At 35.7% G+C, this 25,857-nt stretch overlaps 5 protein-coding genes and 1 long non-coding RNA gene across 6 annotated transcripts; 5 read left to right on the top strand and 1 right to left on the bottom strand.

The window, feature by feature from the left end:
• Positions 1 to 402: 402 nt before the first annotated feature.
• On the top strand, positions 403 to 2,303 carry LOC116024779. The gene is made up of 3 exons (XR_004099526.1): positions 403 to 505; positions 612 to 678; positions 2,256 to 2,303. It is a non-coding gene; the product is annotated as an uncharacterized LOC116024779 (long non-coding RNA).
• A 1,546-nt stretch (positions 2,304 to 3,849) lies between these two features.
• LOC116024114 (replication protein A 70 kDa DNA-binding subunit-like) lies at positions 3,850 to 6,135 on the bottom strand. The gene is made up of 9 exons (XM_031265017.1): positions 5,989 to 6,135; positions 5,623 to 5,893; positions 5,403 to 5,499; positions 5,185 to 5,312; positions 5,015 to 5,102; positions 4,783 to 4,921; positions 4,416 to 4,700; positions 4,101 to 4,325; positions 3,850 to 4,014 (listed from the first exon to the last, which is right to left on the bottom strand). The coding sequence occupies exons 1-9, from the start codon at positions 6,133 to 6,135 to the stop codon at positions 3,850 to 3,852; spliced, it is 1,545 nt and encodes a 514-aa protein (XP_031120877.1).
• Positions 6,136 to 7,265: 1,130 nt separating this feature from the next.
• On the top strand, positions 7,266 to 13,143 carry LOC116024854 (abscisic acid 8'-hydroxylase 2-like). Its single transcript, XM_031265865.1, has 8 exons — positions 7,266 to 7,632; positions 8,296 to 8,617; positions 8,714 to 8,863; positions 9,836 to 10,105; positions 10,185 to 10,274; positions 11,808 to 11,993; positions 12,340 to 12,458; positions 12,952 to 13,143. The coding sequence occupies exons 1-8, from the start codon at positions 7,379 to 7,381 to the stop codon at positions 13,040 to 13,042; spliced, it is 1,482 nt and encodes a 493-aa protein (XP_031121725.1). The 5' UTR covers positions 7,266 to 7,378; the 3' UTR covers positions 13,043 to 13,143.
• A 1,347-nt stretch (positions 13,144 to 14,490) lies between these two features.
• LOC116024113 lies at positions 14,491 to 17,523 on the top strand. Its single transcript, XM_031265016.1, has one exon. The coding sequence runs from the start codon at positions 14,491 to 14,493 to the stop codon at positions 17,521 to 17,523; it is 3,033 nt and encodes a 1,010-aa protein (XP_031120876.1).
• An 84-nt stretch (positions 17,524 to 17,607) lies between these two features.
• On the top strand, positions 17,608 to 17,949 carry LOC116024112. The gene has a single exon (XM_031265015.1). It carries the CDS (start codon positions 17,608 to 17,610, stop codon positions 17,947 to 17,949), a length of 342 nt encoding a protein of 113 aa, XP_031120875.1.
• A 4,432-nt stretch (positions 17,950 to 22,381) lies between these two features.
• Positions 22,382 to 25,142, top strand: LOC116024111. The gene is made up of 4 exons (XM_031265014.1): positions 22,382 to 22,872; positions 23,158 to 23,478; positions 24,035 to 24,532; positions 24,818 to 25,142. Exons 1-4 carry the CDS (start codon positions 22,382 to 22,384, stop codon positions 25,140 to 25,142), a joined length of 1,635 nt encoding a protein of 544 aa, XP_031120874.1.
• Positions 25,143 to 25,857: the final 715 nt, after the last annotated feature.

Raw genomic sequence — 25,857 nt, 5'->3', positions numbered from 1 at the left:
TAGAAAATGGATTATTAAGCATGATACGATTACACGTGAGCTTCCGACTCAGTTCAGTGGAAAAATTAGACGAACTGTAAGAGTGAAATTTGCTACGGACTTCGTGACTATATTTCGCGAGATACCGAAAAATTCCCAAGTTTAGTGATTAATGACGGGATTATTTTTAGAATAATTTTGGTATCGAAATTTTCCCGAATTGAGTCATATTCTTCCGAACTTTTATCTGATTTAACCCCAAACTGGCAAATAGATATTTTTCTTCAAGAGCCACCATAGGATTGTGACAAGTGGCATCCCTTTTCACCACATGGTAATAATTAATTAATTAAAGGGGAGGAGTGTAGGATAAGCTAGCCATGAGGATTGAGCTCCAAGTCTTGCATTCACCCCCTTTGGCCGAAAATATTAAGGGAAAGGAGAGAGAAAATAGATCTCATCTTCATCTTCATTCTTTGTTCAAGAACTCCATAGCCAAGTTCTTCACCAAGTTCTTCCATCCTAGGTAAGACTTTGGATTTTATTCGGTTTAAAGGATTAGAATTCTTTCCAGAACTTATTGTAAGCTAAGAATTCTTGGAAATATTGTTGTTATGGTGAGAATTATTTAGGATCTTTGGTGGAAATTTGGAGGGGAGGATCACAACACTTTCTACGGTTTTAAAAGCTACTTGGGAGGTAAGGAATTCCCTTAAGTTGGAATTAGTCACTTGAATTTGGATAATTGATTATTTGGTTGAAACATGGTGTTTTGGAGCTTTGGGAATATTTTTGTATACATGTTCATAGCTTGGATATGCTTGTATATGTTGTATTTATGTCCATATAGGCTTATACTTGTGAATATAGTGAAAAGAAATCAGGATAGATTCTGGCAGTAACTTCCGAGATTTATTGGGAAAAATTGGTAAGGTATTTTGATCCTATTTTTTTTAGACATGTAGTTCTATAAGTGTAGAACCCGCATATAAAATTTCATAATGATCGGAGTAGTATAAGTATGATTTTCGGAATTTTTCCCAAAACTGGTCCAGAGAGAGAAAAATTCCGGACAGCACACTGCCAAGGGCAAAGATGGAATTTTCTGTGTTTATTCGCGGACCAAAATGACCAAAACTTTTTATGGACATCAAGTACTATAAGTTGGGATTCTACCATAAAAATTTCAAGTGAAAAAGAGTTCGGGAACTATTTTTACCGGCTCAATCTTTCGGACTGCGCCAAGCTGAATTTTCTGAATTATGCTTAGTATGATTATGGATGTGTTAATGATAATTGTGAGGTAGTTAGTGAGTTAATGGTGATAAAGTTAGGTAAAGATATTATTATGATGTGTATTGAGGAAATTGTCATATGGAAATGTTGAGATAAAGGTTGTATATGGTGAATCTTGAGAAAGTAGTTGTTGGATGTTTTTGGGTTATGGTTAGGCAATGACCTTACCTATTAGAATTTATATATATTTGGATGTACGATATCCTCAAGTTATGATCTAATGGTGTTGATCATAGTGGAAGTTGTTGAGGACGATAGTTAAGGATGTTGGTTGATTTTAAGTGTGAGATGAACATATGAAGTGTATCCAAAAATGTTTATGAAAACTTACGTTGAAAAACGTATGCTATTTTGATATAAAGGTTGTCAAAACCTTATTGTTTGAGAAAATGATGTTTGAAAATCCTTCAGGGGCTAAAGAGGTAGCCGATTTCAAATATTGGACTCATTGGTGAAATATGTCCAAAAGAAATGATTTGAGTAAGAAAAATTGAAGGAAGAATCATGTTTTCAAAACCGTAGTTTCTAAAGTAAGTGAGGAGGACCTTGATTGACCCACGGGTGGCTTTAAGTGCCCTTGCCCAGTGGTCGTTATATTATATTGTTAGAGCGAAGTCTATTCGCCGTTATGTCGTCATGTTGGGATAAGGAGAGGTGCCCACGGGAAGGCTTGAGTGCCACAGCCCGGGGTTGGGATAAGGGAGGAACCTACGGGAGGGATGGAGTGCCATGGCCCGAGGTTGTAGGCCTCACTCTTACTATATGAAACTAAGGAAGTTTTAAAAATGAGTAAAGAGTTACTCTGTAACGTCTTTGAGAAAGAAATGATTTTGTCTTACGAGACGAGTGGATTTTGATTCACTGAACGATATACTATTTTCCAAATGATTATGTTTTCAAACCTTTGTCTACTTTTGAGTGACATCGGATTTCCTTACTTAGCCGTCGCGCTAACTACACTTCAATGTGTTTCTTATCAGTTGCAGATTAGTGTGGGCCCCTGTAGCCGCTGAGCTCGGAATAGAAGGGAAGTACAGGTTGAGGTCTACTCTTTGATGTAGACAAGGATTGTTGTTAATGTTGTAAGTTTAGCCTGTGCACTTAGAGTGGAGTTTGTCAAAGAGGTGACAGAATTCACTCTAGGTGTGGCGGTAGCACCCAGTTTTCTGCTGGTTAGACGCTTCCGCAATGTATTGTATTATTAGGATTTTGTAATAAATCCAAGATGTGAAAACTGGGGTGTTACAGTATTTTGCAGAATATATGTGATGTAATGTGAATTCATTTAAGTAAGACTGGGTTCTTGATTTTTACATGAATGACATGTGAATTCATTTAAGTAATTTCCTATCTTTTTTTCTTATTATTTGAGAGTAACTCCTATCTTTTTAAGTAATATGCTATCTTTAAGTAATATCCTATCTTTTTTTTTCTTATTATTAGAAAGTAACTCCTATCTTTTTAAGTAATATGCTATCTTTATGTAATACCTTATCTTAATATTCCTATTATTTGATAGTAAATTACGTGTTCTGGGTACTAACTCCAAGCATTTACATTCTGATTATTTTAGGTCACATGAGAAATATAATATATTTATTAAGAAATATATGTCATGTGAATTCTTTTAAGAAATATAATATATTTTTTTTTATTACTTTGAGAGTAGTCTGGTATACATTCAGTTTTGAATGTTTCATTCTCATCTGAATTGACAATTCTGAGAACTTATATGCCAAGCCAAAGTTTATGTTTATATGTTTTTACCTCAGTGAATGCAGTATGTTCACTGTATTTGAGAGGATGAAAATATTTATAAAGAGATTTGACAGTTAGTCATTTCCAGTGGCTTTTTAAAACAGTAAGAGTGTATTTGAATCATGTCCAGATATAAGTTATCAAGGATATACTTTATAATTCCTAAACTAAGTAGTCATAATGGGGCTGTGATGTATTTATTGGGACTGTGATGTATTTAAATAATCATTTATACACTTAAACAACTTTGGAAATACATGAAAGAAAATAACAAATTTGTAGACCTTTCTTTAAGTTAGTTAAAGCACTAATAGGTAATAGGTTTTGTTACAGTAGTGTAAGAACTAAGAATTAACACTTTATATAAGTTATAGTACTAAAGTAATGCAACATTCATTTCATCAATTACATTTCCTGAGCCTGCAAAGCTAAAGTATTTACATGTAATCCTTTTGTGCTTCATTACTGGCTGTGATTCCTTGTGTGCCCTGTTATAGTAGGCCTTCTCCTTTTGTGCTCCGCTATTGAAAGTGCTGCCGGTCATTGGACCATCCTTAGCTTCTAATATAACGAAACCTGAAAGAAAGGAACAAAACAAAAGGCCTACATTGCACAGATTTAAAATTTTTTGCACATATGACAATTTGAAACAATCCGAAAACAGTAGCACAGTGCAAACTGCACTGTGTACTGTAAAATGACCATATCATCCATCATTCAAAAGTCCATCAAAAAAACCAAGAGTCCAAAACAAAACAGTCTACCATCCATAGGCAGTACATTTTTTGTTTCATAATGATTAAGTCAAACAACAAATCAGTCTATCTTCTCTACTTTGACCCTATGCTGCTTAACCTTCTTGCACCCTTGAGTTGAGGAGAACTCATCGATCAAAGACCTCTTCACAGACCCATCAGCTGCTTCACCACTGAAAGGTGGAAGAGTTGCAATGGGGCTATCTGCCTCATCACTCAGAAATCCCTATGATGCATGGTGTTATAAATATTAGCTAGCTATTTTAGAGGCAAACTTTAGTTTAGAATTTATATAGAGTAATGTAACTTTACCTCACGGATTTCATCATCTTCTAGACTTAGCATTTTTGTGTTCACCTCTTCTTCTGGAATGCCAAGAATTTCAGGACAGTGTTGTTTTAGCAGTTGTTGGTCAGTGTTAATTTTGAAAACAGGAAATGCACTATCAAGTTTTGAAATATGCTCCGTCTTTGCTGAAATTCTGAAAAGCATACACCTATTCACTAAGTCTTGTATCTGCTTCGGAGGCTTAGTTGTCTGCAAAGGAAGAGTATACTAAGAGGTAAGTATATTACTTTTTTTTCAAGATATAAGAAGGAAAATGTGTACATCGATAATAATACTTACATCCTTATGCAACTCATGTAGGTCACTTGCTGCAATACCTATAAGCTCAAAGCATTCCCGATCCCAAAGCATGAAAGAAGCATTACCCTTCATGTCAACAACTCTTAACTTAACTTTAAACCTTAGAACCCCATCCTCCCATGTAGTATTACATTTGAAACATTTTAACACACCTTCAGACACCTTTAATTTTTTATTACAACCCTTACGCGGACATGAGAGATAGAACCAATCATTGGGAGTCTCGATCCCATTAATCTTAGCAGCCACCCAAAATTCACCAATCTGCATTTACAAAATATATTATTTCACAATCAGTATATATAGAAAGGAAAACATACAGTTGTACTTATTGTTATTTACTTACCTTATCCATGCCATATAGTTCAGTTATTGTGACCAGATCCATGCCATGACTTGTGGACTCATCAAAAGTGTTGTTGTAACTGAGACTTGACAATGAAGCTATGCTTCGCATGGGTGTTTGATACTCAGGGTCTCTAAGACTGCATCTCAAGTTGGTAGCAGTGTCATATTACATATTCAAACTGTATTGTAATATTAGTAATAGTAACTGTAATTTATAAAATAAGATATACCTTTCTCTAAATGTTTTAAATTCCTGACTATCCAGGTCAAACAGAGCTTGTGTAACATCATATGCGGAGCAAATTTTGACATCACCGTCTGCAGACCAAAACACAGTCATTATAGTATGCATTTCTTTTGCTGTTTGTAATATACTTTCTAAGTTTAAAATGCAACTAACCTCTAACACCATACTTTATCCTACAGAACTGGATCAGCACTACAACAGGATCAGTCAATTCAGATTGATAGTATGCCTCAATTTTAGGCACATAATCATCCCAAAAGGTACAACTTATCCTATTTCCCCTACAACAGATTTAAATATGCAATATAAAAATGGATATAAAATTGTGAGTGCATAATTACAGTCTAGGCTTAGGATAGTTTTATACTTACAGTGAATCCTCCAAAACAAAGTCAATCAGTTTGGCATTATGACCACCAAAGGTCTTTTGTTGCGGTGCATGAATTTCAACCACTCGACCAATAATGTCTATTTTAGATTATAGTTAAATCACAAAAAAATTGTTAATACAGTTCAAATGCGTACAGTAGTTGACCTATTTTTAAATACTAATAGAATAACCAAGTAATTTAAACAGTTTAAAAAGCTTACCAATAAGCTCCTTCTCATTTAAAGATGGGTTACCTCTCAGAGAAGGAGAGGACTTCAGTCTGTACATGTGCCAAGGGATATTGTCTGACCTGATTTCTTTCCAAATTGTGTCATGGTTGAACTGCATCATATATTCATGCAAACTGGTCTTGTAGAACAAATAATTAGAGACCACAAAGAAATTTTTCACAGCATACACTTTGCATTCCTCAAAACTGTTAATGAATTTGTCTAAAAGAGATTTTGGTATAGTAGCATGTATGACAGTGCCCTGTTGATATAAAAACAAAATTAGATTGTAGTGCACTGTGTACCCTAAACTTCAAATATTATAGTACTGAAAGGTTAGGAATTAAACAAACTTACCTCTGAGTCATGAAATACGATCTCCTTGCTTTTTATTTCACTGGATCCTTTCCGTAATGGAACCAAATACGTACGTATCACCCTTGCCTTGATTGCACTTGTCTTTTTGAAGGTAGACAACTCGGTGGCCACAGAGTACATACCCATAGTAGAATGCAAGCTTTGAGACTGTTTCAATCTCAATGCGTTCAATATGTCAAATGTAATCCAGATCAAAAAGCTTGTGTTGTATATATACCTGTAATTTTTTTTCATTCCCGGAAGTTGTGTATCGATTCACGAATCGTTTGAGCCGATTCGATTCCCTAAACATATTTCGGTTGTTTAATTCACGCATGACTCCTCTTAACAATAAATATTTATAGTAATTATTGTGCGCCGTTTTCTATTTAACCTACATAAGAAGCGGACTGAGGCGCCTAAAATACTAATCCTAACATAACCCTAAACGGCGACGTTCTGCACTGAGCGGGAAATCAGCCTTACTACATTTACTGCATTTGCTACGGCTTTTTTATATTAGAAGATTGTGTAGGGGTATAATTGTCTTTATACTTATTATTCTTTACAATTCTAAATCCAACCAAACAATGGAATCTATATTCCAGTTATTTCTGTTTCACCAACCAAACATAGAATCCATTTTCCTGAAATTTATTTTCTATCGAATTTCAATCTCATTTCTCTTTAAATATTTTTCAGCGAACCAAATGGAATCTATTGAAGAACATTATCAAAATCTCAATATCATCCTACTAACATCTCTAGCAATCACATGGAGGTAGTGAAAGACATATTCCAATTTCCAACCACTTGGTAAACTCTTTACCAAGGATCATGCAAAGACCAATAACCCATGTTATAAATAGAAGAGAAACGTATAAAACCACACACATTCATTATTCTAGGGTAGTAAAATGCATGCATATTTCAACCACTTGCTAAACATCTTTGCCAAGAATCATATATACAATGATTAATAATACATACTATAAATAGAAGAATGACGTATAAAACTATGTACACATATTCAACATTCTATTATAGTATGCAAAAATCTTTCCAAAAAAAGGAAAAACAAATCTCTTATTATTCATAATCTCTTTAGGTGAATTTGATATCATCATCAACACTTAAAGGCGGGTCAAGTTTTACCAGCTACCACAGCAAGCAAAAGTTGGGTGGAGGTGGAGCAATATGGTTGGGACATGTGTCCCTGGTGGGCCCACCCCACCGTGTATAAATAATGTACCACACGACATTAACGTTGTATTCCATATATTGTCATCCATCGTCAAGCACGCACCATCTGGCATCATATTTATGATCTTTTAATTTCTTTCTTCTCTACACCTTTCTTTTTTCTTCGCCGCTACTTCCACAACGAACCATGCAGAACCTCCTCCTCTCGCAGCCGACATACGCCCTTCTTCCGCCGCCGCTCTCCGCCGTGCTGCTTCTGCTCGCCGGCCTTCTCTTCGGCCTCTCCTTGCAATGGAGCGGCCGCCGTGCTCCATTATCCGGTAAACGCGAACAAGGACGGCGGCGTTTGCCACCCGGCTCCATGGGTTGGCCTTACCTCGGAGAAACACTCAAGTTCTACACTGAAAATCCCAATTCCTTCTTCTCCAATAGACTCAAACGGTACACATATGTATATGTTTTCTGTTTCGATCACTATATACGTTCATGTATGCATTATATTATATAATTATACTTTTTCAAGGGTTCAGGAATAGAGACTCAGCTAAATTAGTCATTTTGAGTGTAAATGTCGATGTGCTAGACACAAAAAAAAAAAAAAAAGATTGATTATTTAATGTTTTTAATAATTTTTTGGTTTATTAAGAATTTATGATTGTTTTGTTAATTTATAGTGTTATATATTTTGTAATTCTGCACGTTGTGTTAAAAGAAAAGTATAACTTTTTAAGTATAAGGTACAACTTTTCAAAATATACAACATTAGAGTATTTATAATTGTGGATTTTAAGATGATTTTTTCAAAAGAAAAAAAACATAAATAAAGGTGAATTTCTCGACAAATGGGATGGAGTTTTGTATCAATTTTTTTCACGTAAATATAATTATTGACCTATTTAAGATTCCAAGAGAGTCTGGGTCTGGTTTTTTGACCCGATCCATCTTGTAAGTGCCCATTATGATTTTTTTTTCCTCTCTCTATCTGATCCTACATAGTATGCTAAAAAACATTAAAAAAAATTTAATTGGTGAGGATGCTCTTGCATCCTAAAATTGTTGTTATTATTGTGGTTGCTGTTGTGACTTGTTGAATTGGTTGCCTAGGTATGGGAACATTTTCAAGACTCACATACTAGGTTGTCCATGCGTGATGATCTCGAGTCCTAAAGCAGCAAAGACAATATTGGTGAGCCAGGCTGAGCTTTTCAAGCCAACATATCCACCAAGCAAAGAGAAGATGATTGGACCACAGGCTCTCTTCTTCCACCAGGGCTCTTACCATTCCAACCTCAAGAAATTGATTCTCACATCTTTCTCGCCCGCGGCCATCCGCCCATTGGTCCCCCAAATCGAGCAAATTCTTCTCAATTTCCTGCCCTCTTGGTGCAATAATAACTCCATCAACACTTTGCAACAAATGAAAATGGTATTATGCGGACTCTATATTTAATAATCACATTTACTTTAGACTAGGATTAAAATTACTGTTAATCGTTGTGTTAATTTTTTTTGAATGATTTAGTATGCTTTTGAGGTGGCGATGATTTCTGTATTTGGAAGTGAAAAGGAGTTGGAGGTGGAAAGTATCAAACAATTGTACCAAACGTTGGACAAAGGTTACAACTCAATGCCTTTGAACATCATAGGAACACCCTTTTACAAAGCAATGAAGGTATCAACTCAATCCCTAACACATCATTTCTTTTTCTTTTGAGTTTTACTATGCCAACTCTCAAGTTCTATTCCCTGATGTGGGTATGTGGCAAGTATGGAGTAGTGTTACAAAAGTCCTGCCTAGGCGCTGGCCGGCCGACTAGCTTATCACCATAATCAGTGGTCTAGTTAGGCTGCTGAATAGGCTGCCTAAGCGCTGCTTAGGCGCTGTTTAGGTCTCTTAGGCACTAACTAGACCTCCTAAGCACCGACTAGGCTAACTGGTTGGTCGATTCGCTATTATGTTTTTTAAAGAGTTATTTCGCTCGAAATGACATCGTTTTGAGCGAAACAAGACTAAATTGTTCAAGCTTTTTATATATTTTTATGTTAATATTTAATATTGTAGTATTAACTATTAAATTATTAAATAATTTATAATTATTAGTCTTAACTTTTTTTAAATAAATTCAAAAAATAAAAAAATACACGTGCCCCGATTAATCGCCGCCTAGGCACTCATCGGGCTCCTAGCGATATTTTCAATCATGGATGGAAATGACATTTCCATAGTGTTTGTCTAAGAAAAGTTGTCTATATTAAAAACTTGAGAGTAGGAAATAAAAGTTGAGAGGAAATTTTGGAGAATATATATGTAGTATTTTTCTTCTCTTCTTGATTTCAGTCATTAATAGCAGGACTTGGAAAATGAACATCCTAGTTTCCTTTTGTAATGTTTGTGCCATCAAAAGATGACACCTTTGCAATTTGCATGCATCGGTTGTTACTATTTTGTCTTTAGTAGTCGCAAAATCAAACTCTATATATAACTACTTTACAAGTCATTACAATTTGTTCTTTTATCTACATACTTAATTATAATAATAAGATCGAATTATATTAACTACTAATCAGTTAACAAAATTGTCTTTGTACGTATGTATACTCTTTTTTAACAAAGTTTGTTAATTTAAATGAATTAAATCTGAAGGCGAGGAAACAGTTAACCGAAACAATAAAGAGGCTAATAGAAAAAAGAAGAGAGAAGGAGGACAATGGTGGAGGCTTATTGGGGGCTCTGTTGAGAGCCAACAACGATGAGAGTGGTAATATCAACAGCAAAAACCAAAGACTCAGCGATTCACAAATAGCAGATAACATTATAGGAGTAATATTCGCAGCTCACGACACGACAGCCAGTGTTCTTACGTGGCTCCTCAAGTACTTGCATGACAACCTTAATGTCTTAGAAGATGTCACGGTAATTAATGTATAAATTCACTACTAAATTACCTTTTAATAATTTAGATTTAATAAATAATTAATTACTAATAATTCAGAGGGAACAAGAAGGAATTCGTAGCAAAATCGTCGAAGGAACTGAGGGGCTCACGTGGGATGATACTCGACGCATGCCGTTGACCATGAGGGTAAATTTATATTTATTATTATTATTATTATTATTATTATTAATTAATTAATTAGTCATTTCTGGCATAAACCCTCTGAACAAGCTATTTAATTCCATACATGGTTTTATGAAATGTCAGTAGGATTATCTCAAAAAAAATGAAATGTCAGTAGGATAATTATACTTGTTTAATAATATTTAAGAGAAAAGTGTCAAATTGGCCCCCTAACTCCCTAAGTCGGATGGATAGTGCAATTAGGTCCCCTAACTGAAAAAGGCTCCATTCAAGCCCCCTAAACCGGCAAAAAAGTGCAATTGAGTCCTAAATGACTTGTTTATCATGTCAAATTCAGTTAGGGGGCCAAATTGCACTATCCACCTAGTTTAGGGGGCTAATTTGACACTTTTCATTTTTTATTTTATTTTTCAAAACAAATATTTTTATTTATTTCAAACCCTAAACCCTAAACCCTAAATAAAAAATTAAAAAACAGTCACCGGCCGTTTAATAATTTGGTCCTACTGTCAAATTAATTTGTAGAATTCGTTCCCAAGTGTTGGCAATACGCATTTTTTGTTCCTAAGTTATAATTGATGTTGCACTTTTTGTGCCTTTATTAATAAAACATTAGGGACGAAATTTACAATTTTAGTATAACTCACGGACGAATATGTTGGCATTGCATTTTTCGTTCTTTTGTGTTCATTTTTCTAAGACGAAAAATGTAATTTTCTATTTTTTGTTTTTTTTTTAAAAAAAAATTATTTAAAATAATTATTTTTAAATTATTTAAAATAATTTTACAAAACTTTTTTAATAATATAAAAAAAAATTATTTAAATAATGTTTTTGAAAAAGAAAAAAAAAGAAAAAAAAAAGTCAGGCAGTCCCCAGCTAGGATTGCCGACATTTGTTTTTTGTTTTTTTTTTTTGGGTTTTTTTTGTTTAAAAAAATTAAAAATTATTAAAATTATTTATAGAATACAAATTAATTTCACATTATGACCAAATGTGATACAAATTACAAAGTTTTGCACTTAATTTCAGTCCAAGGAGTAGTAACCTGATAAACAAGTCATTTAGGACTCAATTGCACTTTTTTGCCGGTTTAGGGGGTTTGAATGGAGCTTTGTTCAGTAGGGGGCCTAATTGCACTATCCACCCTACTTAGGGGGCCAATTTGACACTTTTCCCAATATTTAATTAACTCTTAATGGAATACTTAATATTATTCTTGATTTCTCAATTATTATTGATTTCAATTTTAATTATCTAGTTTGAAATTAATCATATTGAATCTTTGGCATATGACAAATACATTTATTTTAATTTTTCAATTTTCCTTTCTCCAATTTTTAATTTTTCAAAAAGTGAATATTTCTTCTATTTGTGAACACATTCACTTGTTATAAGGAAAAATATCATGTTTTGGCGAAAATAACATTTTTATTAGTAATTATGGTGAAATATTAATTTTTCTTTTGAAGGATGGTGAAATATTAATTAGTTATTAGTGAATGAAATAAAAATGTAGTGAAAATGCATATTCAGGTGATTCAAGAAACGCTAAGAAGGGCAAGTATTCTGTCATTCACATTCAGAGAAGCAGTGGAAGATGTGGAATTCGATGGCTACTTCATACCCAAAGGTTGGAAAGTCCTTCCACTCTTCAGAACCATTCATCACTCACCGGATTTCTTCCCTAACCCCGAAATCTTCGACCCATCACGATTCGAGGTTTGTCATGCATCCTTACAATTTTTTAATTAGATGGATTATAAGGTGTATGAGACTCTTTAAAACTCCTATCATACTAGCAGGTGGATCTAGTTAAAGAAAAAAGTGTTGGTCATATTAATTTTTTCATATTATAGGAGTTTTTGAATTCTCGATCTTTCAAAGGGATAATAGTGCACGATCACTCATATCCACTACATCAAGGAATAAAATGATGATGAAGTAGAATTTGGCACTATACATGCATTAAATTAGTAGTCCACATTTTTCTCCAATTTTTCATGTGAATATTAGTGATATTCATTCTAAGCATGTATCAATCACATCATGTATGTATGTGTTGCAGACGTCACCTAGTCCCAATACATTCATGCCATTTGGGAATGGAATGCACTCTTGTCCAGGAAATGAGCTTGCCAAGCTTGAGATGCTGCTTCTCCTTCACCACCTCACCACTAGTTACAGGTAAAAATTATATTTGTATTTGTATGAAAATTATACAAAATGTATATATATACACATACTGGACCACATATTAGTTGGGTGTTTGAGTGGTCCTTTGAGAATCCATAAGCAACGAACACTCCTACAAATATGATTGTCGATTATATATGATGTTAGATATATAGTTGATCTCCCCAGAAGAATTTCTGATGAAGTATCTGGAAAGGGTATCTAAGGAATAAAAATTTCTTTTTTAGAGTAGCAAAGAAAAAAGCCCAAATAAGAAAGTTTTCTTGAAAGCTAGACATCACATGTGAACGTTTCACTGTCATTATATATATTGTTGCATCTCCTTTGTTGGTATGCTCCAAGTCTTGAAATAGATGTGCAATATAAGACTGGGCTCTCTTCATTATCATCTTCAATTCAGCTGCAAATATTCACCAAATATTATATATATTTATCCAAATTTTATTTACAAAACTCACAACGAATGAAACGTTTCTTGGTGCAGATGGAGAGTAATTGGAGACAACGATAGCATACAGTACGGACCGTTTCCTGTACCACAAGGAGGCTTACCAATCAAAGTTTGTCGAAGATAGAAACATAAATATATAATGAGTTAATTCCATTTTTGGTTATAAATTTATGGGTGACAGTGATTTTTATTTATTTTTTATCAAAACATTCACATTTGGTCCTAGTATTATTGTGACATGACTATTTTTGGTCCTCCTACAATAAAATTGTTAAAATTGTTTTTCTAATAGAGGACCAAAAATGTCATGCCACAATAATATTATGATTAAATGTGAATGTTATAATAAAAAAGATTAAAAGTGAACTGCCAATTATATATCTAGAACCAAAAATGAAATTAACTCATAATTTTAACATCAAAAATCTCCTCCAACTGTATATCAAAACATGATGAGGCAATGAGAAAATTAGATCAGGGCAAAGATGCTCTTGCATCTGATCTGTTAGTTTTCTATGTGACTCAGGTTTTCTCAACTTTTTTTAGGTGGGGAAGGAGACAAATATATGGCTTCTTTCCCCCCCTTCTTGTAGATTGATTGTATGGTATAACTGAGGTGTATATTCCCTCTCTCTCATCTGTGCATCGCACCAATAAACAACAAATTCTCAAAGCAAAAGAACAAAACTTCAAAACCCATCACATCGACACCTCATGCATGCTACAAGGTCTTAGGATCAAGCGTGCGCTTTCTTAAGAAATATTACTACTAAAATAATATTTTTGGGATAATAACAATGATAAGAACGAAAGGATAAATTGGAAAGAGTTAACACGAGGTGCTAGGAGCATAAAACGTGTTACGATTCACAGTTTAGAACTAGAGCACTCATTTTGGGATTTGATTTGCACCCTCTGCGCGCGAGAGATAGCCTCTATGCTATACAATTCACTAAGCGATAGAAAGGCTCTTGTATAAATAGTGGTGCAAACCCACCTCCCAAACCAATGTGGGACAAAATCTTACTACAAAGCTTTTCCACCATTTTTCCAACTCAAATGGGTCAACTTTGAGAACCAATTTCTCATTCACCCATTATCCGTTTTGTGTGTACTATATATCAATCTCTTCGTCTAACTACGAAGAACCCGAATCCACTTTGACCCGACCCAAATCGGAAGTTGATGGAGAACATGGATAAGGAATTCAAATATTGTAAGCATGCATGCATGAAAGCTCAATGGTTGGCGGCTAGAAGCAGACTTGGGAACTTGGGATATCTTTAATTACTCTTGGTTCATGTATTTTGCATTAATTTTCTGTCTATTCATTTTCAAGCTTTTAATTCCAGTTGCTTTTCATATTTCCCTTTGTATCCTATTTAAGCATGTTTTATCTGATGTGATGGGGATTGAATATCATTTGAAACTTATGAGTTTGAGTTACAGAGTGTTCTATTTCCTTTCCAACTATCTTTTGTTTGTTGTTCTGTATCAGTTGGTATTCAGAGCCTTAAGTTCCTAGGCAACAACGAGGTAGCGACTTGATCCCCTCTATTGTTACGACCCAAGATGGCACAAGGCAATAATAACAACGCAGGAAACAACTCACCCACTGGCGGTGACCGTGGTGTTGACGCCCTTTGGGCAGCTTTGCAAACACAAGGCAACCGTATCCAAGAAATCCATAATATCCTTGCTAATATTAGCTTGAGACTTGATGGACAGAGAGTTCCTCCAGCAGTAAACCATGCTAGGAATCAACCAGTTGGTGAACATGTGCAAGGTTACCAACCGCAAGTTAACCCTCGTGCTTACAGAAGCAGTAGCGACTCTGATGAAGATGACCAAGTACCAGCCCGCAGGCAAAACTATCATCGACCAAAAATTGATCTACCCACCTTCGATGGAAATCTTAACATTGAAGCTTTTTTAGATTGGTGTTATGAAGTTGAACAATGCTTTGACATGTTAGATATACCAGAAGAACGACAAGCAAAGTACGTGGCCCATAAGTTAAGAGGAGGAGCTGCAGCATGGTGGGAAGTCACCCAAAATAATAGGAGGAGACAAGAAAAACAAGTAATTACCACTTGGAGGAAGATGAAGAAATTAATGACAACAAGGTTCTTACCTCCAGACTATCAACAACAACTATTTCAGAGGTACCAAAATTATTCTCAAGGATCTCGGAATGTCAATGAATATACTGAAGAATTCTACCGATTAGGAGCACGTTGTAATCTCTCCGAGACCCCGGAGCAACAGACAGCTCGTTACATCAACGGGCTGAGATTTAACATCCGAGAGAGAATGACGTTAGCACCTATCTGGTCTGTGGATGAAGCTTACAACATGGCTATAAAAGCAGAAAACATCTTGACTCAATCCAGCCAAAGGAAATCGTATGCTACAGCAACATCACGCCCTATAAGTAACTCTCCTGCTCAAAACTTCACTACCAGGCAGTCTGGTACCCATTCTACTCAACCTGTAGCACCTTCCGAGTCGGGATTCCCAAAGGCCCAGCGACAAAGACAGAATAATGAGGTACTTACTCGAAATACTAATCCTTATGCAAAGCCTATGACCGGAAAATGCTTTAAGTGTGGAGAACCAGGTCACCGTTCAAATGAGTGCCGATCCCGTCGTTCTGTTAATTTAATAGAGGAAAACGAAGAAGATGAGGATGGAGAAGAAGAGAGTTACATTGAAGAGATTGTTGAGGAAGATGGGGAACATGTGAGTTGTGTTGTGCAACACCTCTTGTACACTACAGAAGATAAAAGTCCTAATCAACGCAACAATATCTTTAGAGCATATTGCAGTGTCCTGGGAAAAGTGTGCAAACTTATTATTGATAATGGTAGTTGCGACAATATTGTTTCAAAAACTCTGGTGCAGCATCTTAGTCTACAAACACTGCCTCACCCTCGGCCATACAAAATGGGGTGGATAAAGGAGGGACCGTCTGTCTCTGTTACAGAAATATGCCATGTCCCTATTTCAATCGGCAAGAGTTATGAAGATACGGTAAGATGTGAGGTCATTGACATGGATGCATGCCATGTTTTACTAGGCAGACCCTGGCAGTTTGATGTTGACGCTACTCACCATGGAAGGCAGAACAACTATTCCTTTGTTTGGGGTAAAAAGAAAATTTTCATCCCACCAGCCTCATGGGAAACTTCAACGAGAAAGAAAACTTGTGCTGTCACAATCTCACATAATTGGAAAGAATTTATTGTAGAAGCCAATGAACTCCAAACCATAGTTATGGTGGTAATGAAAGAGAGTAAACATGGAACTTACCAACTACCAACAGAGTTATTTGGCTTATTGTCTGAATTTTCTGATGTAGCCCTTGATGATCTACCGGGAGGACTACCACCATTACGCGATGTACAACATCAAATAGATTTGCAACCAGGGGCTAGTTTACCCAACCTTCCACACTACCGGATGAGTCCAGAGGAGCATGATATGCTGACTGAACAAGTGAAAGACCTCCTTCAAAAGGGACTCATCAGAGAGAGTAAGAGTCCTTGTGCAGTTCCTGCCTTGTTAGTTCCGAAAAAAGATGGGAGTATGCGAATGTGCATTGATAGTCGAGCTATCAATAAAATAATAGTGCGTTATCGGTTTCCCATCCCTCGTCTTGATGACATGCTCGACCAACTTCATGGGGCGTTTGTTTTCTCTAAAATAGACCTTCGAAGTGGATATCATCAAGTTCGAGTTAGGCTTGGAGATGAGTGGAAAACCGCGTTTAAAACAAGAGATGGGCTCTATGAATGGCTTGTGATGCCTTTTGGATTGTCAAATGCGCCAAGCACGTTCATGCGACTAATGAATCAAGTCCTTCAGCCTTTTATCGGCAAATTTGTTGTCGTATATTTCGACGACATCTTAATTTACAGCAGAAACCATGAAGAGCATTTGGACCACCTACACCAAGTATTCATGGCCTTACGAGAAAATAAGTTATTTATCAACTTGAAGAAATGTTCTTTTCTAACCAATGAGCTGGTGTTCTTAGGTTATGTGGTGGGCAGCGATGGAATACAAGTTGACAAGGCCAAGATAAATGCCATCCAAGAATGGCCAATCCCTAAAACAATTGGAGAAGTCCGGAGCTTCCATGGTTTGGCGTCATTCTACAGAAGGTTTATTCGAGACTTTAGTACGGTTGCAGCGCCACTCACTAATTGCATGAAGCAGGGGAGGTTCAAATGGGATAAAGATGTAGAATTCAGCTTCAATTCACTCAAGGAAAAACTCATCAATGCCCCTGTCTTGGCGTTACTAGATTTTTCAAAGCCATTTGAATTACAATGTGATGCAAGTGGCGTGGGCATAGGGGCAGTACTCTCACAAGGTGGAAGGCCAATAGCTTTTTATAGCGAGAAATTAAGCTCAGCACGTGAAAAGTGGTCCACTTATGAGCAAGAATTGTATGCTGTTGTTCGGGCTCTTCACACTTGGAGACACTACTTACTCTCTCAAGATTTTGTCATATATACAGACCATGAAGCACTTAAATATTTTCGGAATCAAAAGCACATCAACCGTATGCATGCCAGGTGGTCTTCATTCCTAGAATAATTTTCTTTTGTTATCAAACATAAGTCTGGCGCCTTGAATCGGGCAGCAGATGCTCTTAGTCGCAGGAGAAATTTGTTGGTAATCATGCAAGGGGAGGTTATTGGGTTTGACCAGCTCAAGGATTTATATGTTGAGGATCAGGATTTCAAGCGAATTTGGGAGCAAGTTCAACTTCATGCTCTATTACTGGACTTTCATGTGTCTGAAGGATATCTTTTCAAAGGAACAAAGTTGTGTATTCCTAGAACCTCTCTAAGAGAAAAATTTATCAGGGATTTGCATGCAGGTGGTTTAGCAGGTCATTTTGGTCGAGATAATACAATTGCCAGTCTTGAAGAGAGATTTTACTGGCCTCAACTAAAGAGAGACGTAGGACTGTTTGTGAAACGTTGCATTGTTTGTCAAAGAGCAAAAGGACATTCCTAGAATACGGGGTTGTACATGCCTCTACCAGTTCCAGAAGATATATGGGAAGATTTATCTATGGACTTTGTTCTTGGACTTCCAAGAACACAACGTGGTGTAGATTCTGTCTTTGTGGTTGTGGATCGATTCTCAAAAATGGCACACTTCATCCCCTACAAAAAGACATCTGATGCCGTTCACATTGCTCGATTATTCTTTCAGGAGATTGTTCGCCTCCATGGAGTTCCAAAATCCATTACTTCTGATCGGGATTCAAAGTTTCTATCACATTTTTGGACAACCTTGTGGAAAAGATTTGATGCTAGTCTTAAATTCAGCAGCTCGGCACACCCACAGACAGACGGTCAAACTGAGGTAACAAATCGCTCCCTGGGAAATCTCATACGTTGTATTTGTGGTGAACATATTAAACAATGGGATTTTGCTTTGGCTCAAGCGGAGTTTGCCTATAATAGCAGTGTACATTATGCCATTGGACATTCACCGTTCTCTGTTGTCTACCGAAAGCAACCCATGCATGCAGTTGATTTACTTCGACTTCCACAAAATGAGAATGAGAGTTTAAAGTTAGACTATGGGAGTTCAAAGGCTAAAAATTTTGTAAAGTAGGTTACTGAGATTCAAGAAGAAGTAAAAGCCAGACTGAATTCCACCAATGCCAAAAATAAAGCTCAAGCTGACAAACGTCGCCGCCGCCAAGTATTTGCAGTAGGAGATGAGGTTATGGTCTTCATCCGAAAGGAAAGAGTACCTGCAGGAACATTCCACAAGTTAAGTCCCAAGAAATATGGCCCTTTTAAGATTATTAAGAAAATCAATGATAATGCTTACATTATTGATTTACCAGATGAGTGGAAAATTTCCAAAACATTCAATGTTGCTGACATTTTCAAGTACCACTCAGTAGATGTTCCGTTATATCCCGATGACTCGAGGGCGAGTCTTTCACAACCTGGGGAGAATGATGGAGAACATGGATAAGGAATTCAAATATTGTAAGCATGCATGCATGAAAGCTCAATGGTTGGCGGCTAGAAGCAGACTTGGGAACTTGGGATATCTTTAATTACTCTTGGTTCATGTATTTTGCATTAATTTTCTGTCTCTTCATTTTCAAGCTTTTAATTCCAGTTGCTTTTCATATTTCCCTTTGTATCCTATTTAAGCATGTTTTATCTGATGTGATGGGGATTGAATATCATTTGAAACTTATGAGTTTGAGTTACAGAGTGTTCTATTTCCTTTCCAACTATCTTTTGTTTGTTGTTCTGTATCAGAAGTGGACCCCACATATATTTGTACCACAAAATAGCCACTAAAAATGTCATTTTATGCTATTTTTCCAACAATCCCCACATGAATGAAAATTGATTTTCGGGGCTGTTTTTGAAATCGGAAACAACTGTGTTCAACGGTCGATCCCTGCATAGGATAGGTAGGTGTTACCCTTTCAACCTTCCCTCGTGAAGATACATTTACTCTACTAGCTGTACGGTAGAACGCGATGTCTCTGAACCGACTGCCGTTTGTGTAGACGATGGTATATCTCACGCAGGAACCTCCCAACCGTGCTCTGTTCTTATGACTGTGCCCATTTTTGTCGTGGGTCACCATTCCTGGTTCTGCAAGAGTTTCTAAAGAATTGAGCCCTGTTCAATTCTCCTTTGAAGCGACCCTCACTTCTCTCTCACATAGGTGATTCTTTCTCGAGTTTCTCGCAACTCAATATATGTCCATCGACATTGCATCCACAGCATATGTCAGATGACAATCGAATCATTAAAGCATCAACATGCTAACCTCGTGCAGGAGCCGCTGTTCTTAACGAGGAATAGTAGGAAGTCCGAGAGCCCAGTGACACGCTCCGTTTTATAATTTAGTTATCCCATTGAACCTAGGTGCCAGCTAGGTCAAGTATCCACTATAGGACTTTTTATACCAAGGGCTTTATACCCATTCCTCGTGTAAGCTTCTCCACAACTTCTTTGCTCAACCCTTTGGTTAGCGGATCCGCTATATTGTCTTTTGACTTCACGTAGTCAACCGAGACAACACCTGTTGTGAGAAGTTGTCTAATGGTATTATGTCTACGACGTATATGTCTAAACTTACCATTATACATATGACTCCGTACTCGTCCAAGTGTGGCCTGACTATCACAGTGCACACAAATTAGAGGTACAGGTCTTTCCCAATTAAGGATATCTTCTAGAAAATGGCATAGCCATTCAGCCTCTTCACAACATTTGTCCAAGGCTATCAGCTCAGATTCCATCGTGGATCTAACTATCACGGTCTGTTTAGAAGATTTCCATGCAACGATTGCACCGGCTAGTGTAAACACATAGCCACTTGTGTAGAGTCCTTAATATCCGATATCCAGTTAGCGTCGCTATACCCTTCGGGGGCGTTTGGTTCAGGTAATCTCACATTACCTAGGTAATGTGAGTCTGGTAATGTTATATTACCTTGTTTGGTTCAAGCTATGAGATTACTTGGTAATGTTATATTACCTCAAAGCTGATATGGCGGTAATATTTCAAGGTAATGTGATTACCTCCATTTTCTTAGGCAATCTAAGATTATCTTGAAATATTTCAACTTTACCCTTGTTAAGTAACCATTATCTACTATACTAATAAGAGCCAAAGAGAGTTAAGCCTAAAATGGGTAGAAAAAATGGCAGTCAAATTATTTAATCAAATGGATGGTTCAGATGAATTATTTAATCAAATAGATGGTTAAGATAATTCAGATTAATATTATTAATAGAGATTACCTAATTTAACCTTACTTTTATGATTATCCGTTAAGTTTTCCGTTAAATATTATCTTCTCCGTTAATATTCCGTTAACTTTTAACTTACCATTAATTTCTATAAGAAAGGTCTTAGGTTCGAACCTAATCTCAATCAAATTTGACATAATTAAGTTTCTTACTCTATTTTACTCTTATTAAATTAAATAAATTAGTATCTACAACAAAAAATGATACATATGTATTTCTTTAATTTAGAATTATGTGTGTTTTCAAAAAAAAATTAGAATTATATGTCTACAATACCTTTATTTGAAAAAATTATTCATTATCAAAAAATTAAATTAAATAAGAGAAATAATTTCATTAGTTATACTGTCTTTATTTGCTCACATGCAAAAGATTCTTTACATTCAAATTTATCAATTGATATTCATTACATTGTCCATTATCTTATTTTTACAATATCTTGTAATTAAATATCAAAGTTAGAGTACAAAATAATGTTATATATTTATTTACCAAGTATTTTATTAATACTATGAAAAAAATTTAAAATAATTTGAAGCTAATTATATTAACTACTTGGGGATTGGTTGACAAAGAGAGTACTCAAATAATAACCCAACAAATTGAAGCGGAATCACTCTATTTTACTCTTATTGAATTAAATAAATTAGTAGTTACACCAAAAAATGATACATATGTATTTCTTTAATACCATGAAAAAATAAAAAAGAATAGTTGGAAACCAATCATATTAACTACATGGGGGATTTGTTGACAATGAAAGTACTCAAATAACCCATTACCCAGCAAATTGAAGCGAGAAAATACCTTTTAATATCTTTGGAATACATAATATTTTAAAATTTCAAATTTTTATTAATTTATTTAATCTTTTTTCTTAAACTAGAGATTTCTTTATCCACAATAACTCATTCAAAAATAATGGTTGAACCAAATGAACCCCAAGCAGAACACCTAAAGGAAAATTCATAGCTCCTATATCATAATCTTATTGCATGACGTTGTCATCTATGCTACCAACAATTACCGAATTGCAAATAACACACTACCAACAAAAATGAAGATAACAAATAGTAAAGATGAAGACAATGACAATGTTACTCAAAAGAGAATTAAGAACACTTAGAAAAATTCAAATTAAAAGTAGTATTTGTTGAATCAAAAGGTTGATCACAATTGTTTGGCAAAAAGAAATTCAATTCAAGTCAGAAAAAGGAGTACACCAAGATTAGAAATCAAATCCCAAACAAACTAGGAATAACACCAATACTGTTTTGGTTCTGATTAGTTGGCTATTTAAAGAAGCTCTCACCATTACACCATTCACGAATTCCCTAGCTAATATTGTGAGGCATAAGAGAGTTTGAGAGGATTCTAAATTCCCCTAGAAAGTAGTACATGTGTTTAGGTTACAATAGATTAGATAGGAGAAGATCAATCTATTGTGTAATTTCTGGTCCCAAAACTATGTACTTTGAATATTAAGCTTTCAGTGGATTTAGGCAAATTCTCAAGACTGAGAAGTGCCTCGCAGAATAGGGTTTTTCCTAAACTGCATTATCAAGTCTCTTGTGTTACAACTATTGTTTTAACATCTCTGTGTGCTGCGCATTACATTGTTCAATTGGCATTAGCAGGATCCTAATGGAGTTTCCCAGAGAAGGACTATCAAATAACAGGCCACCAGCCCTAAGTGGTACAAACTATTCTTATTGGAAAGCTAGAATGAAAATCTACATATTAGCACAAGGAGAAAGAGTATGGAGGGTTGTTGAAAACGAATTGAAACATCCCCTTGATGACAATAACAAAGCAAAAGGTCGTGCTGATTGGAGCGAAGAAGAACTCAAAGAGTTCGACTATAACTCAAAAGCTATGAATGCCATCTACGGAGCCGTGAGTGAAGAAACATTCAAACTAATCGCTGCCACAAATGTAGCAAAAACAACATGGGATATATTGTGTGATCATCATGAAGGAAATTCAACAGTCAAACAATCAAAACTACAAATGGTCCAAACTCAGTTTGAAAATCTGAAGATGGAGAAAGAAGAAGATATCACACAATTTAATGGAAGAATACTAGAAATTGCTGGGGAAGCCTATAACTTAGGGGAACCCATTCCTGAAAACAGGTTAGTAAAAAAGGTATTGCGATCATTACCAGAAAGATTTATGATGAAAGTAACAGCTATTCAAGAAAGCAAAGATCTCAATACCTGCAAGTTAAGTGATCTAATGGGAAACCTTAAAACATATGAGCTTGAGATGCTGCAAAACAAAAAGCCTAATGGCAAAGGAATAGCCCTTCAATCAAAACAAGACACCAACTCAGATGAAGATATTGAAAAAATGGAAGAATCCATTGCTTTGTTGACAAAAAACTTCAACAGAGTTCTCAAGAAATTTAACAAATTCAGAAATAAGAACAAGAGTTTCTCAAATAATCAAGGGAGTCCATCATTTGCACAAAACCAATCCGTCAATTCCAAGAAGAAAGGGAATCCAAACCTTGATGGAATACAGTGCTATGAGTGCAAGGGATATGGACATATTCAGTTAGAATGTCCAAATTACCTAAGGAGGAAGAACAAAACATATGTAACAACCTTGAGTGATGACTCAGATAGTGAAGAAGAAAACAACACAAATTTTGTGGCCTTTTTCACAAATCATGAAGGCGATGATGAATCAAAGGAGGACATGCAAGATCTATTAAACTCCTATAAGAAATCATCAAAGTAAACTTAAATCTCATGCAAGAAAATCACTTCCTTAAAAGTGAAAAGGAAAATGAAATACTTCTTCACAAAGAAACCCAAGAAAAGTTAATGAAATCACTAAAAGAGGAAGACAAGTNTCAAGTCAGAAAAAGGAGTACACCAAGATTAGAAATCAAATCCCAAACAAACTAGGAATAACACCAATACTGTTTTGGTTCTGATTAGTTGGCTATTTAAAGAAGCTCTCACCATTACACCATTCACGAATTCCCTAGCTAATATTGTGAGGCATAAGAGAGTTTGAGAGGATTCTAAATTCCCCTAGAAAGTAGTACATGTGTTTAGGTTACAATAGATTAGATAGGAGAAGATCAATCTATTGTGTAATTTCTGGTCCCAAAACTATGTACTTTGAATATTAAGCTTTCAGTGGATTTAGGCAAATTCTCAAGACTGAGAAGTGCCTCGCAGAATAGGGTTTTTCCTAAACTGCATTATCAAGTCTCTTGTGTTACAACTATTGTTTTAACATCTCTGTGTGCTGCGCATTACATTGTTCAATTGGCATTAGCAGGATCCTAATGGAGTTTCCCAGAGAAGGACTATCAAATAACAGGCCACCAGCCCTAAGTGGTACAAACTATTCTTATTGGAAAGCTAGAATGAAAATCTACATATTAGCACAAGGAGAAAGAGTATGGAGGGTTGTTGAAAACGAATTGAAACATCCCCTTGATGACAATAACAAAGCAAAAGGTCGTGCTGATTGGAGCGAAGAAGAACTCAAAGAGTTCGACTATAACTCAAAAGCTATGAATGCCATCTACGGAGCCGTGAGTGAAGAAACATTCAAACTAATCGCTGCCACAAATGTAGCAAAAACAACATGGGATATATTGTGTGATCATCATGAAGGAAATTCAACAGTCAAACAATCAAAACTACAAATGGTCCAAACTCAGTTTGAAAATCTGAAGATGGAGAAAGAAGAAGATATCACACAATTTAATGGAAGAATACTAGAAATTGCTGGGGAAGCCTATAACTTAGGGGAACCCATTCCTGAAAACAGGTTAGTAAAAAAGGTATTGCGATCATTACCAGAAAGATTTATGATGAAAGTAACAGCTATTCAAGAAAGCAAAGATCTCAATACCTGCAAGTTAAGTGATCTAATGGGAAACCTTAAAACATATGAGCTTGAGATGCTGCAAAACAAAAAGCCTAATGGCAAAGGAATAGCCCTTCAATCAAAACAAGACACCAACTCAGATGAAGATATTGAAAAAATGGAAGAATCCATTGCTTTGTTGACAAAAAACTTCAACAGAGTTCTCAAGAAATTTAACAAATTCAGAAATAAGAACAAGAGTTTCTCAAATAATCAAGGGAGTCCATCATTTGCACAAAACCAATCCGTCAATTCCAAGAAGAAAGGGAATCCAAACCTTGATGGAATACAGTGCTATGAGTGCAAGGGATATGGACATATTCAGTTAGAATGTCCAAATTACCTAAGGAGGAAGAACAAAACATATGTAACAACCTTGAGTGATGACTCAGATAGTGAAGAAGAAAACAACACAAATTTTGTGGCCTTTTTCACAAATCATGAAGGCGATGATGAATCAAAGGAGGACATGCAAGATCTATTAAACTCCTATAAGAAATCATCAAAGTAAACTTAAATCTCATGCAAGAAAATCACTTCCTTAAAAGTGAAAAGGAAAATGAAATACTTCTTCACAAAGAAACCCAAGAAAAGTTAATGAAATCACTAAAAGAGGAAGACAAGTNAAAGTTAATGAAATCACTAAAAGAGGAAGACAAGTTGCTATAGGAAATAAGAAGACTAACTGAAAATGCAGAACAATCAAACTTAGCAACAAGGAAAGATTCTGCAGTCGAAAACAGAGAAGTGTTACAACATCACTTTCAACACCGTAGAAGAATCAGATGTTACTACTGTCACAGATTGGGACACATCAAGGCACACTGCTACAAAAGACAAAATGATCTCCATAACAGAATCTGGGCAAAACAAGAACAAAAACCAGCCCAAAGAGTCTAGGTCAGAAAAAATCAAACACCAGTCACAGCCTATACTTCAAAAATCAGCAAAGAAACAAGTGTTTGGTACTTCGACAGTGGATGTTCAAGACACATGACCGGAAACCCAAACAATCTAGAGGACATCCATTACAAAAGTGAAGGACATGTAACCTTTGGAGATGGAGAAAGGGGGCAAATCATTGCTAGCGGAACACTAAATGTCCATGGTCTCCCCAGATTATCAAGAGTCTTCCTGGTACAAGGCTTAAAAGCAAACCTTATCAGTATAAGTCAGTTGTGTGAAGATGAACTAAGGGTAGAATTCTCAAAAGAAAATTGCAAAGT

Source organism: Ipomoea triloba, chromosome 7, assembly GCF_003576645.1.
Source record: "Ipomoea triloba cultivar NCNSP0323 chromosome 7, ASM357664v1".
Taxonomy (NCBI): domain Eukaryota; kingdom Viridiplantae; phylum Streptophyta; class Magnoliopsida; order Solanales; family Convolvulaceae; genus Ipomoea; species Ipomoea triloba.
The sequence above is the reverse complement of the archived record's forward strand: the minus strand, read 5'-3'. Positions and strand labels throughout refer to the sequence as shown.

Coding starts and splice junctions, on each gene's coding strand:
- LOC116024114 (XM_031265017.1), bottom strand. CDS start 6,135: ATGGGTATGTACTCTGTGGCCACCGAGTTGTCTACCTTCAAAAAGACA. Junction 5,894..5,988: donor TCGTATTTCATGACTCAGAG/GTAAGTTTGTTT, acceptor TTATATCAACAG/GGCACTGTCATACATGCTAC. Junction 5,103..5,184: donor GATAAAGTATGGTGTTAGAG/GTTAGTTGCATT, acceptor TTTGGTCTGCAG/ACGGTGATGTCAAAATTTGC.
- LOC116024854 (XM_031265865.1), top strand. CDS start 7,379: ATGCAGAACCTCCTCCTCTCGCAGCCGACATACGCCCTTCTTCCGCCG. Junction 8,618..8,713: donor CTTTGCAACAAATGAAAATG/GTATTATGCGGA, acceptor TGAATGATTTAG/TATGCTTTTGAGGTGGCGAT. Junction 11,994..12,339: donor TCGACCCATCACGATTCGAG/GTTTGTCATGCA, acceptor TATGTGTTGCAG/ACGTCACCTAGTCCCAATAC.
- LOC116024113 (XM_031265016.1), top strand. CDS start 14,491: ATGGCACAAGGCAATAATAACAACGCAGGAAACAACTCACCCACTGGC.
- LOC116024112 (XM_031265015.1), top strand. CDS start 17,608: ATGCAAGGGGAGGTTATTGGGTTTGACCAGCTCAAGGATTTATATGTT.
- LOC116024111 (XM_031265014.1), top strand. CDS start 22,382: ATGGAGTTTCCCAGAGAAGGACTATCAAATAACAGGCCACCAGCCCTA. Junction 22,873..23,157: donor GAACCCATTCCTGAAAACAG/GTTAGTAAAAAA, acceptor TAACAAATTCAG/AAATAAGAACAAGAGTTTCT. Junction 24,533..24,817: donor GAACCCATTCCTGAAAACAG/GTTAGTAAAAAA, acceptor TAACAAATTCAG/AAATAAGAACAAGAGTTTCT.